General features: G+C 42.3%; 1 protein-coding gene across 1 annotated transcript; it reads right to left on the bottom strand.

The window, feature by feature from the left end:
* Positions 1-7,416: 7,416 nt before the first annotated feature.
* Positions 7,417-18,059, bottom strand: LOC307238336 (cyclic AMP-responsive element-binding protein 3-like protein 3-B; the record flags this gene model as incomplete). Its single annotated transcript, XM_080011268.1, has 9 exons — positions 7,417-7,577; positions 7,817-7,910; positions 8,205-8,289; positions 9,794-9,862; positions 11,020-11,126; positions 11,304-11,414; positions 11,562-11,692; positions 12,221-12,452; positions 18,039-18,059. 9 exons carry the CDS (start codon positions 18,057-18,059, stop codon positions 7,417-7,419), a joined length of 1,011 nt encoding a protein of 336 aa, XP_079867394.1.
* Positions 18,060-22,198: the final 4,139 nt, after the last annotated feature.

Here is a 22,198-nt window from a genome sequence, read left to right on the forward strand (position 1 = left end):
TGGGGGGGGGGTTGTAGTGTGTCTGATGTCTTGGTACCGTTGGCAGGTGATTAGAAGGTGTAGCTGGGTTTCCACCTCCCGCTGGGTGCGGTGGGTGCACCGTCTCTCTTCTCTGGGGAGCCACGCCTGCCTGTGGTGGCCGCTCTCCACGGCCAGGCTCTGCTCGCAGAATCTGTATGTGGTCAAGGATTTTTCCTTCGTTTTTTGATTGGTCACAGTGGCCAGGTGATCTGCCCCTGCGTATTCTCTGTTTTGGATTAAATGGTATTCCGGTTTTCTCTGGTTTTAAGTTGATTCTTTCCAATGTGTCAAATAGTTGTTTTTTTGTTTTCTTATAGTTTGGTTCAGTCAGAGGCATGCATTCGAGAGAAGAGGAATGAAAGTCAGCAGAAGTACGACAGAATACATGTGCCTGAATGGGAGGGAGGGCAAGGAGCTGAGAATGCAAGGAGTGGAGGTGGAGAAGGCGGATGAGTTCAAGCACTTAGGGTCGACCATCCAAAGCAGCGGAGAGTGCGGGAGAGATGTGAAGAAGAGAGTACAGGCAGGGTGGAGTGGGTGGAGAAGAGTGTCCGGAGTGATCTGCGACAGAAGGATTCCAGCAAGAGTGAAGGGGAAGGTCTACAGGGCGGTAGTGAGAGCAGCTATGTTGTACGGTTTAGAGGAGGTTGCACTGTCAAAAAGGCAGGTGGCTGAACTGGAGGTGGCAGAGTTGAGGATTTTGAGATTTCCATTGGGAGTGACAAGGATGGACAGGATTAAGAATGAGTACATTAGAGGGACAGCTCAGGTCGGACAGTTTGGTGAAAAAGTGAGAAATGCCGAATTGAGGTGCTTTGGACACGTGTGTAGGAGAGATGAGAGTTACATTGGGAGAAGGATGCTGAGGATGGAGCTGCCAGGCAAGAGGAAAAGAGGAAGGCCAAAGAGAAGGTTTATGGATGTGGTGAGGGAGGACATGCAGGTGGTTGGTGTAAGGGAGGAAGATGCACAGAACAGAAGGTATTGGAGGCAGATGATCCGCTGTGGCGACCCCTAACGGGAGCGGCCCAAAGAAGATGTTTCAGTGTCATTGGGGAGTTCTGAGTTCTGATAGTCTTTTATGGTTGTCTCTAAACTTTTAGTTAATCTCATACACAGTATGTGTTTTTGCTGTTTATTCCTCTCTCTTGGACTAAAGAGATTGGAGAAGTGGTTTACCCATACATCTCCATTTTGGATGGGTAGGTCTTCATGTTTTTGTTGGTTAACAGTGTTCCGATTTTCCCAGAAGTGGTTTGTTTTTATGGATTCCTCAATAGAATGAAGCTGCTTTCTCACGTGATGCTCTCTTTTCTTCCTTTTGGCTATAGAACATCATGCATTTTCTCGGTAATATAATTTAATTGAATTTAAAATGATAATAAATAATATTTAAATGAAAAAGGTAATGTCTAGAATCGGGGGAAATAAAGAAAAAAGTCATGTTTAAAATGAAAACCAAATGTGAGAAATTACCATTGAAATGAAATAAAAAAAATATTGTTTGAAACAAATTCAAGAAAAAGAGATAAAATTAAAGTAAGATGTTGAGACATATTTGTATTATTTATTGGTGAATTAGTGTAAACAATGAAGGTGTGTGTGTGTGTGTGTGTGCGTGTGTGTGTCTGTTTGGGAGAATTCTTTAGCGATGGCATATACTCTGTTTTCATCAGATTATACAAACAAAGTAGAAAGAAACTTTTCATATATTGGAATTATGGTATTTAGAAGCAATGAACTAAACACACAGAATTAATCATAAAGAGCATAATGTATTATTCCTTAAATTTTGCTTGTGGCGGTAGATTTTTCAACTGTGTTAAGTAGTATACAGTATATTTTTTGACACTGCCAACCAGTTACTGTGAAGGTGAATATGATGTTCGGCTGTGCACCTGATGTTCAATCAGTGCATGTTGTTCTTTAGAAGATGATAAATAGGTGCTTTGAAGCCACTCTCCTTTTACCTGAGAGAGGGTGCATGTCTCTGATTTCCACAACAAAAAAAATTATAAATAAGGCTCACTGCCTTTTCACACACTCAAATGTTTGGAAGAAAAGTGCTTCATCGCGTTTCGCCAAACAACAAACAATATTGCTAAATGAAATCATCAACATTCATGGCAAACATCTACAACAAATGGGCCCTGATTGTCAGATTTCTGCTTCTCTCTCGAATTGAAAGGAAACAGTAATGCGGCTGATTTTGGAGGAATATCACCTCGGTAGTGGTGGTATTTCAGGTTCTAAAGCGGATGTATACCTCTGTGTCCCACGTACTTTCTTCTTATAAGCGGTGAAAGGCATCTTGAAAACCTCATTGGGATGCATGCACAGCCCTCAATACCTCAATGTCCAAAGCAGTACGTAAACCGGCAAAGAAATTAAAATGCCACTTATTATTGGATGGGATGTGAAGGTGTTGGTCTGATCTTAGGGTGGAGGCTGTCTCAGTTAGAAAGTCAGATGTCTCTTTTCATTATTCCGCTTCCCACATTGATTTCAATCAAACCTTACAATAACAAAACATGCCACCTTCTCCAGACCCAAAGAGCTTTATTCAAATGCCGTGGCTCGGCTGGGGATGTTGAATGGCCTTTCAAATTTTGGTGGGTGGAAAAAAAAACATGGAGCCTTTGCGATGGCGGTCTTGGACAAAATTGGAATTGATTGAAGACCCGAATATTTTCCTCCACGTTATCAAGTCAATTCCATGATTGCCTGGTCGGAGAACAAACACAGGAGACAAGATCTGCAACGCCAAGGGCAACCTTCCTTCTAGGAGGTAGTATATCTGGGTACTTAGGGGGATACATTTTTTCTTTATTTTAGGATTAAAGTCCTCATATTATTATTATTATTATTATTATTATTATTAATAATAATAATAATAATAATAATCTTCTTCTTCTTTGGGCTGCTCCTGTTAGGGGTCGCCACAGCGGATCAGCTGCCTCCAATACCTTCTGTTCTGCGCATCTTCCTCCCTTACACCAATCGCCTGCACGTCCTCCCTCGCCACATCCATAAACCTTCTCTTGGGCCTTCCTCTTTTCCTCTTGCCTGGCAGCTCCATCCTCAGCATCCTTCTCCCAGTGTAACTCTCATCTCTCCTACACCCGCGTCCAAACCATCTCAATCTGGCCTCTCTCACTTTTCCACCAAACTGTCCGACCTGAGCTGTACCTCTAATGTAATCATTCTTAATCCTGTCCGTCCTTGTCACTCCCAATGAAAACCTCAACATCCTCAACTCTGCCACCTCCAGTTCAGCCACCTCCCTTTTTGTCAGTGCCACCGCCTCTAAACCGTACAACATAGCTGGTCTCACTACCGTCCTGTAGACCTTCCCCTTCACTCTTGCTGGAACCCTTCTGTCACAGATCACTCTGGACACTCTTCTCCACCCACTCCACCCTGCCTGTACTCTCTTCCTTACCTCTCTCCCGCACTCTCCGCTGCTTTAGATGGTTGACCCCAATTCTGAGCTTTTCGCCGCCCTCCCTCCCATTCAGGCACATGTTTTCCGTCTTATTCCTGCTGAATTTCATTCCTCTTCTCTCTAATGCATGCCTCCACTTCTTCAGGCTCTCCTCAACCTGCTCCCCGCTCTCGCTACAGATTACAATGTCATCTGCGAACATCATAGTCCACGGAGACTCCTGCCTGATTTCATCTGTTAACATGTCCATCACCATTGCAAACAAGAAAGGGCTCAGAGCTGATCCTTGATGCAATCCCACCTCCACTTTGAATGCCTTCATCATGCCTACTGCTCACCTTACTACTGTCTGACTGCCCTCATACATATCTTGTACCACTCTTACCACTCCACTGATCAACTTTATCCCCTTGTAGTTACTATAGCTCTGTACGTCTCCCTTATTTATGAAGATGGGTACCAGTTCACTTCTTCTCCACTCCTCCGTCATCCTCTCCCTTTCCAGGATGGTGTTAAACAGTCTCATTAGGAACACCACTGCCATCTCACCTCAACATGTCCATGCTTCCCCAAGTATGTCATCTGGGCCAACTGCCTTTCCACTCTTCATCTTGCTTAATGCTGCTCTCACCTCATCCTTGCTAATTTGCTGCACTTCTTGATCCACTATCCCCACATCATCCACTCTACTCTCCCTCTCATTTTCTTCATTCATCAGCTCCTCAAAGTACTCCTTCCACCTTCTCAACACACTCTCCTCACTAGTCAGCTCATTCCCATCATTATCCTTCATCACCCTACCCTGCTGTACATCCTTCCCAGCTTGGTCCCTTTGTCTTGCCAATCGGTGCAAGTCCATTAATAATAATAATAATAATAATAATAATAATAATAATAATAATAATATTAATGTTGTGATGGGGTCCAGCATGGGCTGTCCTTGCAGAACGCAAAGGTTCAATCGTTAAACAAGCCGTGAGGCAATGATGTCTGTGGAGAGTATCCCAGTGGAGAAGGTTTTTTTCCACTCTTAGGGTGGTTTGACAGAGGGGGTTTTAATCTAATCTCAGGACTAAAATAATCCTATTTAAATTAATCCAGAATTTCTGAGACGCTTTTCTAAGACGTTGCATGATTTGAGATTAATTAGTTCTAGACTAGGAAGTCAGAGACATCTGGACCAGCTCCTTCTGTCTGGTCTTGGTGCTGCTCTTAGTCCAGTTCAACCTGGACGACCTGGAGGTCCACATCCATTCACCCAAAGATAAACCTGCCTCTGGCCTCTGGCCAGCTTTCATTGAAGACTTCACTTTGACCTAGATGAGCTCTAATCTTCCTTCGGGAAATCAGATTTTTGAAGACTAGATTTGAAGAAGACTAGAGCAAGTCTGAGTCTTTCTTAAACCATGACTGAGAAAGGCCATTTCAGTTAGTCTAAATTAGAAATCTGATTTTAGTCCAGGATTAGGCCTGATCTGCGTCCACGAAAACTGCCCCGTAATCTTTACACATATAGCATTACGTTCAATATTCGTTTGATATTCAAATCCAGCGGCTTATACTGTAACTTATTATTCCTATGCCATAAATGTTTCAAAGTAATTGCGTTTGACATGTCCTGATTTGTGATTTTGTATTCTACTGTGTTTTCATCATGAATTGCTTTTTTCAGGTTTGATATACGCTGTAACGCTGCTCATAGGCACAAAAATGTCTCTATTAAATCGTGTCCCGGAGCACGATTGTCCGACTTTGTTCGTGCTACGTGGAACAAAATTGAAACCACATTCATTTGATTGGGAGATTTTCTTGGACTTTAGAAGAGTTGTGGCGTGAGGAAGGCGGGCACACTGAAACTAAAACTAACCCGAGGACAGTACGCCACTGCGGGGAAAGGCAAGTCTGGATTTGTGAACCAATTCATAAATCGTTCTGAACAATACGGTTGGTCTGACATCTCCACATTAGCTTCTTGTTAATCCAATGCGTAATGAAATATATTTAAAAATTGAATTCCAGTATGTGTCCGCCCAAATGACTGTGCAGTAGTCACTGGTATTTATGGGCTCCAGTTCTGATCCGCGGTGATGGAAACATGACACTAGGGTAGACATGCGATCTTGCCCCTTTTCCAGCCCGTCTCCCTCTAGCCTCTCTTCCAGGCTCTGGGGTGAAATATACTCATATGTTCATGGAATTTCATCTTAATTCTCCGCCGCTTTTATCGCACCCACGTCAAACGCTCTATAACGCAATGCCGCCCGATTAATAATTCCATTTCATAAACATGATGGTGTGCTGGGTTTTGTGGATCAGTTATGCTGATATAATCTTTAAAATATGTATTTTTTTTTCTTTTCTTTCACTTCGCTCTGACTTCAGGGTTGTTCTTTTATTGAAAAAAAAACTAAAAAAACTCAGAAGCCCGAACAATGGCTCTATTCACAATGCTGGGGTTTTGAAATATTAATGTTGATCCAAAGGTGAGTTTTCTGTCATTAATCTGTAAATTGAGCGTCTGTCTGTTGCAAAGAGGAGGAGGGGGAGGAGGAGGAGGAGGAGGAGGGGGAGGAAGAGGAGCAGGAGGAGGAGGAGGAGGAAGAAAATGCACGTTTTCAAAGTTTTACCCCAGACACACGCATTATCATTCCCGTCTTGAAGGCGGGGTCGCAGCGCTGCCTCTAAAAATAAACGCAAGTCATGCAATTATTATTTCTCCCCCACCTCCAGTGGCCCGGCATCGTTTTCATAAAGGATGTCATGTACACAGAATATTCACTCCCGTCAACCTTTTTGATTTCTCACCCTTGTCTTTTATCTCCCAGCTCCTGACCCCTTGGGGCTGAGCTGTGCATCAGCAAAATAGAAAAAAAACAAAAAAAAAAAAGGGAGAAGATGTGACATGTTCCACTATACGAAGCGAGGGCCACATTAAGTCTTGCCTTCTGTCCCTTTTAAGCGCTGGGCCGCAGACGCAGAACTTTCGAAGAGACGGTAACGCATGCGATCGCCCGGTCCACAAATCAGTGCGTTTTTGACATATCTAGGACAGGAGCGGAAGGCGGTGGAGGTAGGCGGCAGATTCTCTTCCCCGGTTTGAATGGAATCGGGGACGGGCTGCTCCTAAGGATTACCAGCAGGTCTTCATTTGTTTTTCACAGATGGACACTGTCATCTGCCGCTGCAGTTCTCTCCAGAAATTGGCAGGAAACGGCTTTGCAACATGTGTGCTCTTACTCCCCCCTTCGCTAGATGTTGTTATGTATATACAGTATATCCTATTCTTTATGCCTCTGCGCCACACATAGACAACACACTTGACACTTGAAATCTTTATAAATTATTTTTTTATGTCAAATAAATATGTAAGTTATAGCAATGAATGGACATCTTAATAGTTCTACAGCCACAGATTAATCAAGCAAGCAATATCCAGTACATTTTTAATATAATAAATCAACCCCCGTGCTGGGACCTCACAGCGGAACGAGCAAATAAGTCAATGTGGAAGAACTCCGTTATGGCAGTGGCCGGCGAAATGGCATCTTAATGTCATTTAAAGGTTAAATCGGGAAAATCCTCTCTGCTTTAATCCACCAAAGACTATAACGTTCGGGTGTGGACAGTAATGTAGCCTCATACAGATCAGATTAAAATGGAAACGATAAAATGATCTCTTATCCCAGCGGGAGATAAGGGATCAATCTCTGCGGCTGCTGATTGTCTGAGAAATATCTCATCTCCGGGGATTTTGCACAACATCTACATATACATAGCTTAATATCCACTCCTATGTTCAATATGACGTGTTAATTAATCCATCTGAGGTTCATCACACTGAAGCGTACGGTATGGATTTCCGGTGCAAGACCGTGCATCGCAAATGACGACAACGCCCAGGTCTCCCAAGAATTGCAGAGAGGTCAGTGAGCAAATCTGCGGCCGGGATCTTAGCGGTGGGTCAACCGGACGTCGCTGTCGGAGGTCGGGAGCTCTGTCCAGGACCAGAGCTGTTCCATCATTCTTGACAGCTCCACCCCCGCGGGGGCCGAGGAGACTGGCGACGGGCCCCGTCCTGGTTCCACCACTGACTGCAGGCTGCGGGAGGGAACTGACGGAGGGGTCACACATAGAAATCAGAGCGGTTACAATGCATACTAAGTCGATTATATAGTACATAGTATGAGTACTCGCATAGTATAGGTACTTCTCCATACTTATAAGGCTGTTATCAATGCGTAAATTTGTAGTGACATCACTATGATGACCCTGTGCGTTTATCATATTACCATATTAGGGCATCCTTAAGTGAATGGGTATGTCTGTGTGTGTATATCTATCCCGGCTGACCTTTGGCCTCTACGTCCTCTGCTTGGTTCAGCCTGTTGTACTGTTCAGGCTGAAGACTCGAGGAGAGGAGGAGGGAGAAGGAGAGGAACAGCACCTGTAGGTAGGTAGATAGATAATAGCATGAGTCATCCTATACACATGAATTTGCAGCACAGAGCAGAGTTCAAAGCCTTCGCTGAATTCTGTTGAAAAATGAAACACATTTAAAAAATGAAATTGGCACAACAATCAGAACTAGGAGGGCAAATTTGTTTTTGATGTGGCCCTCGGTGGCACTGCGTGTGTCTATTATGCATTAGAGGTATCCATGATTCATTTGCTGCGAATATTATTGCGTGGGGGGTGGGGCGTCTGGCGGCGGGCGGCGGCTCGGGCAGAGCGCGCTCACCAGGAGGCAGGTTCCCGCTTGGCTTGTTGTGACACGGCCACGAGGAAGCAGTGCCTGCAGCCTGTTCAGTTGCTCCAGCAGGGAACTGTGACGCCGTGGAAACGAGAGCCAGCAACACAGAAACACAGACAGATGCGATCAAAGAGACTCGTCGCCGCATTCAATTTCAGACGAATCCTGTGCCATTTTTTCCCTGGGTTTTTTTAAAGTCTGATTAGTGTCAAGGAGGGAAAGAATCTCCTTCACTCAAAGTGTTATATAAAATGGATTGTCACATGGAAAGCCACGTGTACACCTTTGTTAAATGACGTTTCCTTTTTGCTCAAAATGTGCCCCGCACAATTGCCTATGACCGCCACTACTGGATGTAGGATTAGATGTTCCTAACAGCTGGAAGCCGCGGGACTGGAAGAGATTGCCAACAGCAAGCAGGTACCACCATGGAGTAATGGCTGCAGGCAGGAGTAATGAGGCTGGGTAGATGAGATGATGTCCTGGTGAGGCAACAACACCGTCCTGCTCAGCCCAGCAACAATAACAAGCTGGGCGAACTTCAATGCCGAATCCACTCTTAAAGGGACATGAAGGACTGCTGTGTGCTTTACAGAGACTTGGCTTGGCCCTAATACACCAGATTGGCTTATGCAACCGGAAACCTTTTCTGTGAACTGTGCACTGGCAAGGTAAAGGGAGGAGGTGGAACTTTTTCAGAGTTCTTTGAAATTTCTGAGGGACCGTCCCTTTTTTATGTGTCTGTACTGCAGGAACTAGGAACAATCGTAGTTCTTAGAACGCCGTTCTGGAGGGACTTTTTTAGCTCCTACTCCAGGGCAGGGACTAATTGGCACAAGTGGAACCTTCAGTGAAGTAAGTGCACAGGGGTGTTTCTAGAAGTCCACGGTCCCTCGCCCTGGGTGGGAAACAGCCGACGTACACTCCGAGGTAATAAAACAAAAACAACCAATAAATGTAAAAATAAATAAAAAATATATTTTTTATTGTAGATGTATTAATTGAATTTATTTTATTTTCTGCTGACCCCTAACCTGAGCAGCCGAAAGAAGAAGATGATTATATTTTCTGACGTTCATTGAATAAAACAGCTGCATTGTCCCGACTCGACCCCATGCCTTACGAAAGTACGAACAAGCTTTTAAATGACGTCTTGTAGATCTAATATGAGTGAAGATTCAGCAACAATGTCCTGTGGTGTCTGGCACAAGACGTTGGACATGACAATAAAGTTGAGCTTGAACTTCAATCAATTACGTACATAAATACTCATCAGTGATTAGTGTATGAGTGTATGTGTTGGAATGTATAAAATCATTTTGTTGGGCACCCTTAAAATAATACCAACTGTGGTAGCACATATTTTTGTGTCAGCTGTTCCAGTCTCAGAGACAATCTAATGCTAATTACGTTTTTTAGCATATCGGACGTTACACCTGGCCAAAAGGCACAAATAACACTTCCACAAAGAACAGTCAGTAACAGACAGCAAGTCCAAACACAAAGAAGTAGATTGTGTGGACATCTTATAGGCAGCGTCAGGTGCGGTTCAGCATGACGGTTTTCCTATTGCTGACCTGTTGCTCCGCTGCAGCTCGTGGACCTTCCTTTGGAGCTGCAAGTTGTGCGTGCTGCAGGCCGACATCCTGCAACGAGGAGAGACGGACGAGGGCGCAGGGGGAGGGAGATAATGAGGGAGACGGAGGGGAAATCACACACACTTGGTCCCGAAATCACTGAGTCCCAACGTCACCATGACTCATCTCCCTTTCTTCCAGAGACTCAATTACCAAATGAACCCCGAAACCTGTCAAAAATCTTAAACAATCTCACAAGATAACCCAAAATCACAAGAAGCGTTGACTCATTCTCTGCCATTGTATTAAAATACGGTACAGTTAGTGTTTCATTCCGTTTTTTTTATTGTTTTTGTTACCCATCCCCCTAAATTGTATTTCAGCAGTGCAGATTAATTGAAATTTGGCTGATTTAGCTTGCCGTACAGTGGTGTTATCATTTGCGGAACCGCAGGCACAAGTCATTCTATCATAGAAAACGATAAATGATGCATAGCTTTCGGAGCTAGTTCTGTCAGACAACTTGACGGCACCCCACGCCTTTAATGGGCCGGCCTATTGAAGCAGCCAATCCCTCCTGCCCTTCCCGCTCTGCTGCCTTCTTGCCTGCTGTGTTTCTGCACTCCCTCCACCTCCCCTGCATCCACCTGCTGGGCTCTACTCTTCTATCCAACAGGGGGGATTCCAGCCCATCACTCCTATATTTCGAGCTCACTAAGTTCGCCTATGTTTGCCGTGCACCTCGCTGGGAGTGATGAGCAGTACCTAACATATCCTTTCATACAAGAACTCAGTCAGATGTTTTGGGAATTTGGAAAAAATACATTTAGTCAGCGAGTGGGTAAACACCGCGAACTTGTGTGTGCTCAAAGTGTTTGGATAAACCCAAGCAAATGCAGAACGGATCGAAGGAGATTTTCTTGACTCCTTTACGTTTGTCTGGTATCATTATGGTCGATTTTTTTTTTAAATCAAAGCTGATTTAAGTCTGACTGATTTCAGCCTGACTGTCGACTAAGGTGACGCTACAGACGAGTGAAGTGTTGTATTGGTTACAGCTTCGATGAGCGTAAGAGCCGTTGATGGCTATGGACCTCGACTGCAACCACAGCATAGGAATGAAAAGTGTCTTTCCTTGTCTCCACGCCCCCGCCCTCGCTGTGGTTATTTTTACGGATCCAATATCACATGGAAAGAGAACGTTCCCTTCACCGCCCCCTCCTTACCTCTCCTCCAGGCTGTCAACGTATTCCCTCTTCTTTTTCCGACTTTCCCGAGCCGAGCGCTTGTTCCGGATCTTCCTCCGGATCTTCTTCAGAACCCTCTCTTCAAACTTATCCATCAAAGGAGACATATACAATGGAGGAGGTGCAGCAGAGTTTGTTTTTTTTATGTTAGTGTGTGAGTGTGTGTGTGTGTGTGTGTGTGTGTCTGGGTGTGTGCGTGTGTATTGTGGAAGTGTTTGCTGACAGGTTTTGATGTGTGGGTGCATACGTGTGTTGGCGCTAACCTTGGTCAGAGGCAGTTTGTTTGGCAGGTTCACCCCCTCCTTTGCCAGGAGCTTCTTCTCATCCTCACTGAGAACTAACTCCCGCCGGGAATTCTGGGAGTTCTGCCGCGTCTGTGGAAACACAGAGAACTGATTCCCAGTACTCCCAATTGAATTCCATTCAAGTAAAGTTTATTGCAGTGAATGACAATATTGACCACATTTACATTCAAATAAAAACATCTCAAAACAACATCTCTCTTTCTCTCTCCTTCTCACCTTCTGTCCAGTGTTGGATAACAGCAGATCCTTCACGGTTAGGGCGTGGCTGGCGGACAGCTGTGAATTTGGACTTGTGGTGAGATAGTAGGAGAGCCCAAATTTCTCTTTCGTGTCACCGGGTTCCCAACCTGTGAATGGCAATATTTTTCAAAAGGTTTTCCCGAATCGACCAAAATAGTTTGCACGTGCCCCTCAGGGATCAGAACAATGCCCTATGATCTATTTATATCTTGCAGTGCTCCTTCGGGATAACACACACATCATGCTTGGCCACTGTGAATTTAAGGCAATTTCAGTGTTTTCGGGTTGAGAGTAATCACTTTAAAAATGAGAATTTCTTCAGCTTTCTTAACATTCTTAAGTTGTTAAGCACAGGTTGGGTAACATTTATTCATCTTTCAGAAATTTCCGACCCTTTTTCCGACCCAGCCACTACGCCTCATTATTCTCCAAACAGGGAGTGCGACAACAGAAATTTCTACACCAAGGTTTCTCCCCTCCGAGGCGCAGAGCGGTGAAGAGTTCACATTGTGTTTCTTTCCAAGGCAATATTTTATGGATCACGTCGCGGTATCCAATTAGTCTTCAGAACACAGCTCAGGACCAGGAGCAAGCACGGCTTCAAATTGCTTTGCTTTACTGTGTGCAAGTCTCACCCAGGTCGATGGAGACGTCAGCCGTCGGAAGGTGAAGCAGGGGTGAGGCCTGGGGGAGGCACTGCGAGGGGACGGGGGTGTAAGGGCTGTCGAGGTGGTCGAACGGGGTGTCCTCGCCGACGCCGCTGTCGCTGGTGGAGGGGGACCGCAGAGGGGAGGCCGGGTCGGAGAAGGAGTTGCTCCTGCTCAGCAGGGAGTCCAGGAAGTCCTCAGCGCCACCTGCCGCGGGGCTCTGGGCGTGGAGTGGGAGTTTTGTTTATCAGCTTTTTATTTCCAGACGCAAATATGAAATACAGTACAGTACACAGTTAATTCACAATGTCCATGCAATAACACTGGTGTTAACTGTACATGCTGTAATAAGATCGTTAGAACATAGTAATAATTCACATTTTAATTTAGCATTTTTAACCTATATCCATAACAATAATTTATCCTGTGCATAGTAGCGCATTTATATATTTGTATATCTTAAATTTCCGATGATTCTGGTAATTTGTACATATTTGACATTTACATTTTGTTTTTATTTTTTATCATTATCCTATTTCATTTATTATTATTTTTATTCTCCTTTTTTCCCGGACTGCTAACCTCTATTTTTTAATTCTGATGGATCCGTGCTTAAGTGCACCAAACCTCACAAGAAGGAATTCCTAGTATACTGCATGTTAATGTACCTGGCGAAAATAAAACAATTCTGATTCTGATTTTAATCAGTGCACAGAACACACGCAGACACAACGCACCCTATCCCTAATATGCTGTACCACGAATAACATGTCAAACTGTGCTTATAATTATGGCCTACTAATAGAGTGCTGCAGGGATGACGTAGTTTTGGAGGCCAACCCGGACATGAGCATTGCCCTGGGTCCCTCGACCAAATTTTTTAATTGGATTTTGCATTATTGGCGAAAAAAAGCTCTGCAGCAAACAAAAGTTTATGATACTTACACGTTTTGTTCAGCAAGATAATCTTTACAGATGAACACCACTTTTCATCACTTTTGAAGCGTAAATGCAATCACCAAAAGTAAAAAGCTGACGTTAGACTATAAGGCAACTACACCACAGTCGCATGACGTCACCACTAAGCTTCCAACTTGAAATTTGATTTTGCGCGCTGACCTCTTCCACAAAAGCCTGGAAGGTTTGAGTTCGAATAGTTTGCAAGAGCGCGAGTACAAACGCAACTAGAGGCTGTAAAGGCAGAGTAGTGAGTAGTTGACTCTCCGTGTTCAGCATGATGACGTTTGATGGGCCCGACAACCTCTGTCGCCTCATTTAGCCACTTGTTAGCCACCACCTTTTTAAAGACACGTAAAAGCTTCAAAATTCACAAGTGGGGTACTGACGTATTTTATGTCAAAGAACAAAAGATGAAAATCTCTTAAGGTCTGTGTTAACCACAGAGCTTATTTCAGGCATCGAACCAAAAATCCATTCAAAAAACCCGTTGACTTCGAGACGAGGGAATAGGAAGTGCGAAAATGCAAACTTATTTCCGGGTTTTCTGACTCATTCCTGCGGCGCTGTATAGTGATGCGAGACTCGTAAACTTGTGTTTTGGTCGAGGCGAACAACACTTGACTTGGAGTCGGGAGCCACCCCAACAAAAGAGTGGGCGGGAGAGTGAGTCTTCAATCCACACACTGAAAATAGTTAACTGTCGTCCTTCTTTCCCTCGCTCAACGTGAATTAAAGCAACTGAATTGAATGGACAAAAAGTCGGAAAATCGAGTGACTCGAATAGTTGTCACTTGGAGTGAATCTTGCTCTGTTGAACACAGAGCTGCTATTCTGGCTTGGACCGATCAGTTTGATTATTCTTGCAACACAAAAGCTGATTTCAATTATTCTTTTATTTTGTAAGTGGAATTAGAGTTGTGGTTGAGAAACACTGCCCTATATACCTGTGCGCATGCACACACACTGGACTCTCTTCATGGGTGGAGGTAAAAACCCGTTGGGCTTCATTGTTCTTCACCTCTCTCTGTCGGTCAAAGTGGCCATTTACAGCGTTATGCTGCACAAGTGATGTAAAAGAAATGTATAAACCTTACGTAATGCGTTTGTGCCATAGACACTGTGGTAAAATAACAGATTCGGTAAAATAACAGCTTGACCTAAAACTAGATTCAGAAAAAAATACATATTTGTGACGCCATCAGCCACTTGATTTTCCCAGGGTATTGCTAAGTCACAACTTACTCACATCTTGAAATGTAATTGTCCAGGGTTGGTTGCTGTGGCAACCAGTTGTTCCGTCCGCGTCGCCGAGGAAAAGGTTTATGAATTCCATACCCCCACACACCTGGAATAAGTCAGACATTCTGGGTGGAACAACAGCTTTCAAGCACAACAGGAGAGCAACTTCAAATTGCAAATTGGTTGGTCCAATTGCAAATGCAAACTTAAAGAAAATTAAATAAATTGACTTTGTATGCATATTTGATGGAGGTCAGAATGAATACAAGGCCAGAGAATTAATTATTTAATGACTGAGGGAAATAAATTGAATTAACACATAAATAAGTAATGCCTCTTTTCAATATGTCCGATATGCCTATATGAGTATTTTAAATGTGCCTCTGCCCATCTCAAAATCAAGAAACGTTTTTTGAATCATGTCTAAAATCCAAGAAAGGTGGATTTCTGGGCAACTTCTGGAGGTTGTTTAGGGAAACGTCATTTTTTTCAATCTGGTCTTAGGTACTCCATCCTAGTCTCATAGCTTCACCTTAGAGACTGAGAAACTGAATAAGCATTTATTGAATGGCCAATCCAAATTCTCAGACAGATATTGTGTTGCCATCAATGACTTTATTCCATCGCCTGTTTCCGTGTTATTTGGGGTCCCTCAGGGGTCAACCTTGGGCCACATCCTGTTCTCCCTGATTTTGCCACCATTTGACCCTATGATTTCTGACCACTGAGATGTGCATAATCTACAATTATGTAAAAAGGGAAAAATCTACAATACAGCAACATCTATTCTTCAACTAAAAAGTTAAAACAGAAGTTTTAGTAATATCTCTATTGCAGCCCTTTATAATACGACGCAGGCTCTGGGCCCCATCAACATCCAATTAAATACAGAAAGCGTTATTTTATTAATTTCAATCTCTTCTTAAACAAATCTCTTAAATTGGTTCAATCTCACTTGCTTCAACATTGTAAATACTAAATCAAATGTGCAAAATCGAATATTGGATCAAATGATCCATGCCTCCATATAACTTCACATCCAAATTACCGCAAATCATCATTTCCATGCACTGGCTTTCTGGAGTTTAACTCAAGACAGTTTCCATTAAAGGTGCAGTGTGTAGAATTTAGTGGAACGGACTTGGCAGAAATGGAATATAATATTCATAACTATGTTTTCACTAGTAAATAATCGCATGAAAATAAGAATCGTTGTGTTGGTGTTACCTTAGAATGAGCCATTTTTATCTACATAGAGAGCGGGTATGCTTCATGGAGGCCGCCATGTTGCACCGCCATGTTGCAACACTGGCTCTTCCTCTTCCTCTGACATCTGTAACATTACCGCGCGTCCACGTACGCTGCCCACTGCTCCTGGCTGTGCCCCCAGAGGAAGGACAAGCCAGGATGGGTCAAAAGCAGAGAATCCATTTCACCAGCCACCATCAAAGCATGTGCATGTGTGTGTGTGTGCAAGCATGTGTTGTAGTGTGGTGTGTTGCGTGATAAATAAAGACTGTTTCTTCTTCTTTCTATCCGGTCTTTGACTCTGCAAACGGATAGTAAAATATGTTTCCTGCTAATGCTATCTTGCTATCAGACAACACACCTAGAATAAGTAGCTTTTAAGCATTACTTCACCAGTGTTATATTGCACCCTGCGCAGCTTCTCCTACGACGTTGGAAAGGGAGGGGTGGGGAGAGTTGGCGGCGGGGGGTATTCAGTTTGTTGCAATCTGCAACCTCACCACTAGATGCCACTAAATTCTACACACTGCACCTTTAATGCTGGAGCTTTGTTTTCTCCAAATTTTGTGAATCCAAATGAGCATTTAAAAATATATAAAAGTCAATTTATTGAGCAGAAATGTTCTCATTTTCTTTCTTTTAATTTAGTTTCCGGACCATTTCCATTTTTTATTTTAAATTGGGTTTTTTTTGTGCCTTCTGTCCTCTGTTTTATAGTGGTGGGAGTTCCGATGCCTTTCAGGGACACAAATTTTTTGATTCCATTTACTAAAAAGATTTGTTCACCGAATCCTGAACGATTTCCGGTGAGTCTCACATTCGCGAACGACTCGTTCTTGCAGTGGATTCATTTAGTGAGTACTCCCTGCAGCTGAAGTCCATGCAGGAAGGCTGCTAGTGTATAACCATGTTAGAACAAGTTTGACACTCCACATTGTTGTTGTCGCTCCCTCCCAATCAATTATGGGTATAGGCTACTTATTATTTAAGAAATACAGTTGGCCATTGTTAAATTTTATTTGTTTGTGCCTGACAAAGATGTACTACAGCACATGAGACTTTTAACTACGGTGACCAGGATGCCCAGGATGGACTGTCAGGTTTTGAGCTGAGTGTCCTGAGTCCCGACAGATATCTGTAAAACATTAAAAGGTCCAAGTTTTCACCACAATTATAATAATAATGCGTTCTGCACACCCTGCAAGAGTATCAGTTACGGTAGAAATGCCGACATGAAAGATGGCCAAACACCAGCGATAATAGGAATAATAATAATAATATAAATGCATACATGTGCGCGTGCCTGAGCGTGAGGTACACTTCAGCTTCCTGGTATGAATCCCATGGCATAGAACTCCATTTGGCACAGTTCAAAGTGAATTAAAACATCATCACATCATGACTATTTATTCATAGTCTTTTAAGCAATAAAAGGGAAAAATAAGGTTGCTACCCATCCAGGAAAATATGGAATAATCCTGTATTTGAAAATTAAATATTGCATCCCATTTTGAATCAATACAGCATTTAAATGCAAACGATCTAAAATAAAAAAATAAAATTAAAATATTTTAATGAACAATTTAATCTGACAAAGATTTTGCTTTGACTTAAATGTCAGCGTTGTCAAGTGTATGTGGGATCATGCATGTATAATGTCTGCACAACACGGTTTAAGGCGAAGAAACTGAAATAACAGCAAATTGACCAAAATCAATTGCCAATCTAAAGAGGGAATCCATGAAGGAATTGAAGAAACTAAAAGATCTGATGGAAACAGTTCTGAACTATTTACGCCAGTTCTTTAGGTTCGTTCACTGATTCGTTCACGAACGACTTCTAGCAGTAGCTTTTGGTGAAATGCACCAAATCATTTGGACACTCAAACGAACAAATCATTTTGGTCGAGGATTCAGTCAATTTAGTTCACTTAAAAGAATTGGTCAAAAACAACAAATCGCTTGCGAACGATCCAACACAACTATTTTACCTTATTTTGATTGCCGTCATTAAAACACTGTGGCATCTGTGTTATATAAATAATACTTACTTTTGAATCTAAATATCACAAAATTTGATTATTATAAACAAAACATTGATTGTTTTGTCTTTATTCTTTGTTTATAAAAAGTTGAGGAATAAATTGGTTTTTTTTTGTGAGACGGACAGATATATTCATGGATTTTTTTCTTCTTTCTTTTATGTGTATGTGAATATGTCAGCAATTCAAAATAAATTATTTAAATTAGGTCCTGTTGACTTAAAATAAACCTTTTTTAAATACTACTGGAATGCAAAGGTCATTGCAATTGCATTATTACATATTTTTCTACTCTCACACCAGTATTTTCAATCTTACCTTATCTGCGGTCTCTGTCATTACTCCAATGTGAAAAAAAAGAACGCAACAGACGGAAAAACATTCACACTTACACTGACAGTGTAAGGTTTTCTTCCTCGGTGGATTTTGTGTCCGGGCATGTGCATATGCGACTAGGCACACATAGGCTCTTTTCTGAAGGGACAAAGTTGAAATTCATTATCACAGAACTGTAAAACTCAACCCAGTTGACAACTGTCCAATGGTGTTTACGGTGACCAATCGGGACACAGTTACCAGGCAACACCTTGATTTGACCTTTGACATCATTGAGACGTGCTTTCACTTTCTTTTCTTTTTCTTTTTTAACCTGTGCTGTCAACATGTACAACACAGAGTATTTGTGCCATTGCTTCTAGGACAGAGTTAGTCTGCAAGTGGAGTTTAAGTTCTCAACCTGCAATGCAACTCTTTATTAATACTTTAATCATCAAGAACTGCTCGAAATAACACTGACCTGTGGACGACTTGTAGGATGACGAGAGCACAGTTTTCTTTATTACACAACACCGCCACCAATCCCCCTCTTTGGAGAATGATTTTTTTGTACCATGTTTTTGTCTATAAACAACCTATCATCATTACTACTCCAAGAGGGGGAGAATAACCACTGGTGGGACAAATAAACATAGAAACATCAGACGACAACATATATTGACAAAACAGAATTAATTAAGTCCAGGATAATTGGAACAGCCATTGGGCACATGGCCTCGTCCTGTGATAGCTATGACAGTAAATGAGGGAGAAAAGGAGAAGGATGCAACCAGGAGGGTGTTCGAAGGTGTGTTGAAGGCATTGCACCAGGGGCTGGTGTGTGTGTGTGTGTGTGTGTGTGTGTGTGTGTGTGTGTGTGTGTGTGTGTGTGTGTGTGTGTGTGTGTGTGTGTGTGTGTGTGTGTGTGTGTGTAATGTGTCCGTGTGTATGTCTAATGTGTACGTGTGTATGTGTCCACCGGTGTGTGTATGGGACTTGTCCCAATTAGTTCTGGTGTGTGAGGTTACATTTATATTGTAGCGCCTCCAAGCAGCGGAAAAGGCCAGTGAAGGCTGTGAATAGATAGATAGATAGATAGATAGATAGATAGATAGATAGATAGATAGATAGATAGATAGATAGATAGATAGATAGATAGATAGATAGATAGATAGATAGATAGATAAACTATGTCAATATACACCAAACCTAGCAACAGATATAACATACATACAAAACTATTAAAAAAATAAAATAATAATACATGACCCAAAAATTAAACTGGGAAAAGTGATCATATACAATATCTTATTAAATAGACAGTGAACTAGAAAGATGAACCTCAACCAAAGATGAACCAAGATTAACCTAATGTTTCAAAAATGTTTCAAATTGCATGACCTCAGATTTTCTACAAATGGTCATGATGTCTCTTCTTCCTTCCCACAGGCCTCACTAATGCACAATTAAAGGCCCATGTCAAACATTTTTAAGTAAAATGTTTATTTTTCAAGGTGATTTTCAACCGCTGAACACCACAGCACTGAGACTGCCCTTCTTAAGGTCTTCAATTACATCAATTTAAACACATACAATGGCAGAATCTCAGTCGTAGATTTGCATTCGACACGGTCGACCACAACATATTTCTAGACCCATCTCTTTGATCTGCGCTCCGCTGGGCGCACACCGCACACCTCGATGCCCATTCGCGCTTAAAATAAACCGCGCCGGTTAAAAAGGGCACCGTGGGGCAAAGCGGCAGGTGCTCTGGTCACTCCGGTTCTCAGATCTTTACGCTGGCTTCCTGTCCGTCAAATAATTGATTTCAAAATACTACTGCTGGCTGGTTTATAAAGCTGAATGGTGTAACTTGTGTAACTGTAACTTTTACCACTTGATTTTATGCATTCTATCCGTCCTCTTTTTTTTACTTCATGCATTCTATGTATTCTATTCTATTGCATTTTTATCAAGTGGGTTTTCATTTGAACTCTTTAATAATGTCCTTTCATAATGTGTTTCTTTTGCACTTTGTCTTCATGCTTTTGATGTGTTATGTAAAGCACTTTGAATTGCCTTGCCTTGCCTAAAGATAATAATACAAACGTGTAATGTTCAATACACTAACTGATAAACATCAAATATAAAGCGAAATGTTTTACAAAAACAAACAAGAAAAATATAATAATTTAACAGTGAACAGAATGTTGGCAATTGAGTAATATGAATAGTATTTCATCATGTTTTTCATTTCAATTTTTTAGGTGTAAAAGTTCTTCTGTTATATTAGTGTTGTAATATATTTTCAGATCAGTTATCAAACTGGAGAGACTAATAAAGACAAATAAAATGAATAATGACAACAATTATTCACTCCTTATCACGGTGAGTTAGCTTTATCTTTATGTTTAAGGGCGTTTGTTTGCCAGGTCCTGTAACTGAGTATTGGTGCCATAAAGAACCTGCATTATGTAAGATGTTCCTGAAGCAGCGTCATGGGCAGAACGTGCGCTGTCGCTACGTGTGTCTTCGGAGTGCTTCGGCCTCGAGTTTACGGGCGCCCAGGCTGATTTTCTTTCCAGTGGGCGCGAGAAAGGACCTGACTGGGCGGGACATGATGACAACATGAGACCCTTTTCAACTGTAAACACTGCTTTTTCCCATTATCTTCCCATGATCCACCCAAGTGGAGCGCTTTTGGAATGGGCAGAAAGAGCGCCACTCTGTGTCAGCGTAAACAAATGAACCCTTTGCAGCCCCCTGGACATTCACTTTCTGTGAATCTGCTTTTCTTCGTTTCAATCTGATCAAGCTGCCACCACGGCACAGCGACAGCAATTTGTCGATTGCATTCAAATTCCACTTATCCGTGGTAGGAAACTAAATCAGCATTATTTGTTATCTGGGCGGGCCTAATTGAGGGTCAGCTGATTCCCACTATCTTTATTTTTGATCCTTTCTAGTGATTGCGGTTCCAAAGTGCATGTAAATATTATCTAACCAATAATTTACCGTCCTCGGATAAGTAAGCTTGGCTCAAGAGAGGATGTCGTTGATGTGTGTTGTCCTTTAGTCAACAACTCTGTACTATGTATATAAATTCCAAGAATCGTAGCATGTCTTGTGAATTTAACCCTATAAGGGACATACAACGTGTGCTTTATGGCCATTTGAGCCTCGGCGATAACAGTGTTTACTTACACGACATGACAATAAACCACAGACACTTAATGGGAATTTCATTGGTTTATCTGCAACAGAAGTAGAGGAGATTGTTTGCAATGGTTCCTATGCTGAAACACACACCCACACACACACACAACACACACAGACACACACACACACACACACACACAAACAGTATTGTATGGACTTGAATGAGTCACTCAAAGGCTCGTTGGCATACATTTATGCATGTACAGTATGTTTTGCATTTTTATTTTGGTGCTTTTGTTATTCTACTTTGTCCTTACATCTGGTCTCTAACCTGTTTATGTTAAGTACTTTTTATTGACATCGTGTCTGAAATGTGGCGTTGTGTGCTTCAAATACAGAGCTGTCGAGGGCCCGGGGAATGGGACCACTTTAAAGCCAAACTACCTCACATTCCAATCCAACGACAAGTCAGAGCCGCAGAGCAGTTTCCGACAATTGTCAGAAATCTAAGGTTTCTCACAGCCTGAAGCAACGACAGTAACCACAAAGGCTGTAATCTCAGCTCACATAAAAGGTAGAAGATTGCATTTCACAAAGCTGATACTGTACAGTGTTTTAGCTGATATGCCATTTTCAATCTTTACTATACTGCACTGACAGTAAGTGCAGATGAACTCAGTCTAGCAGTTGGTTTATAGGCAAATATAACATTTGGGGCGGGGGGGGGGGGGTGGTGTAGGTGTTTATTTATTTATTTATATTATAATAATTTAAAAAAATTAAATAACATTTAGAAAGGTTCACAATAAAAAATAAATAAATAAAGCAGGTACTATTGTTCATATCACAGACAGACCAGTGAGTGTGAGCCTTCGCTTTGTGAACCTGACGTGATAGTGGCTGCGCTCCTTTTCAGCCAGGTCACCTCCTGGGGAGGGAGGAGCTTAGGACGCCTTTTTGCATAGAGGGGGAAACATCAGCCGGCGACAGGAGACCACAACTTA

The sequence above is a fragment of the Zeus faber genome (genome assembly GCF_960531495.2).
Source record: "Zeus faber genome assembly, chromosome: 12".
NCBI classification, from domain to species: Eukaryota; Metazoa; Chordata; class Actinopteri; order Zeiformes; family Zeidae; genus Zeus; species Zeus faber.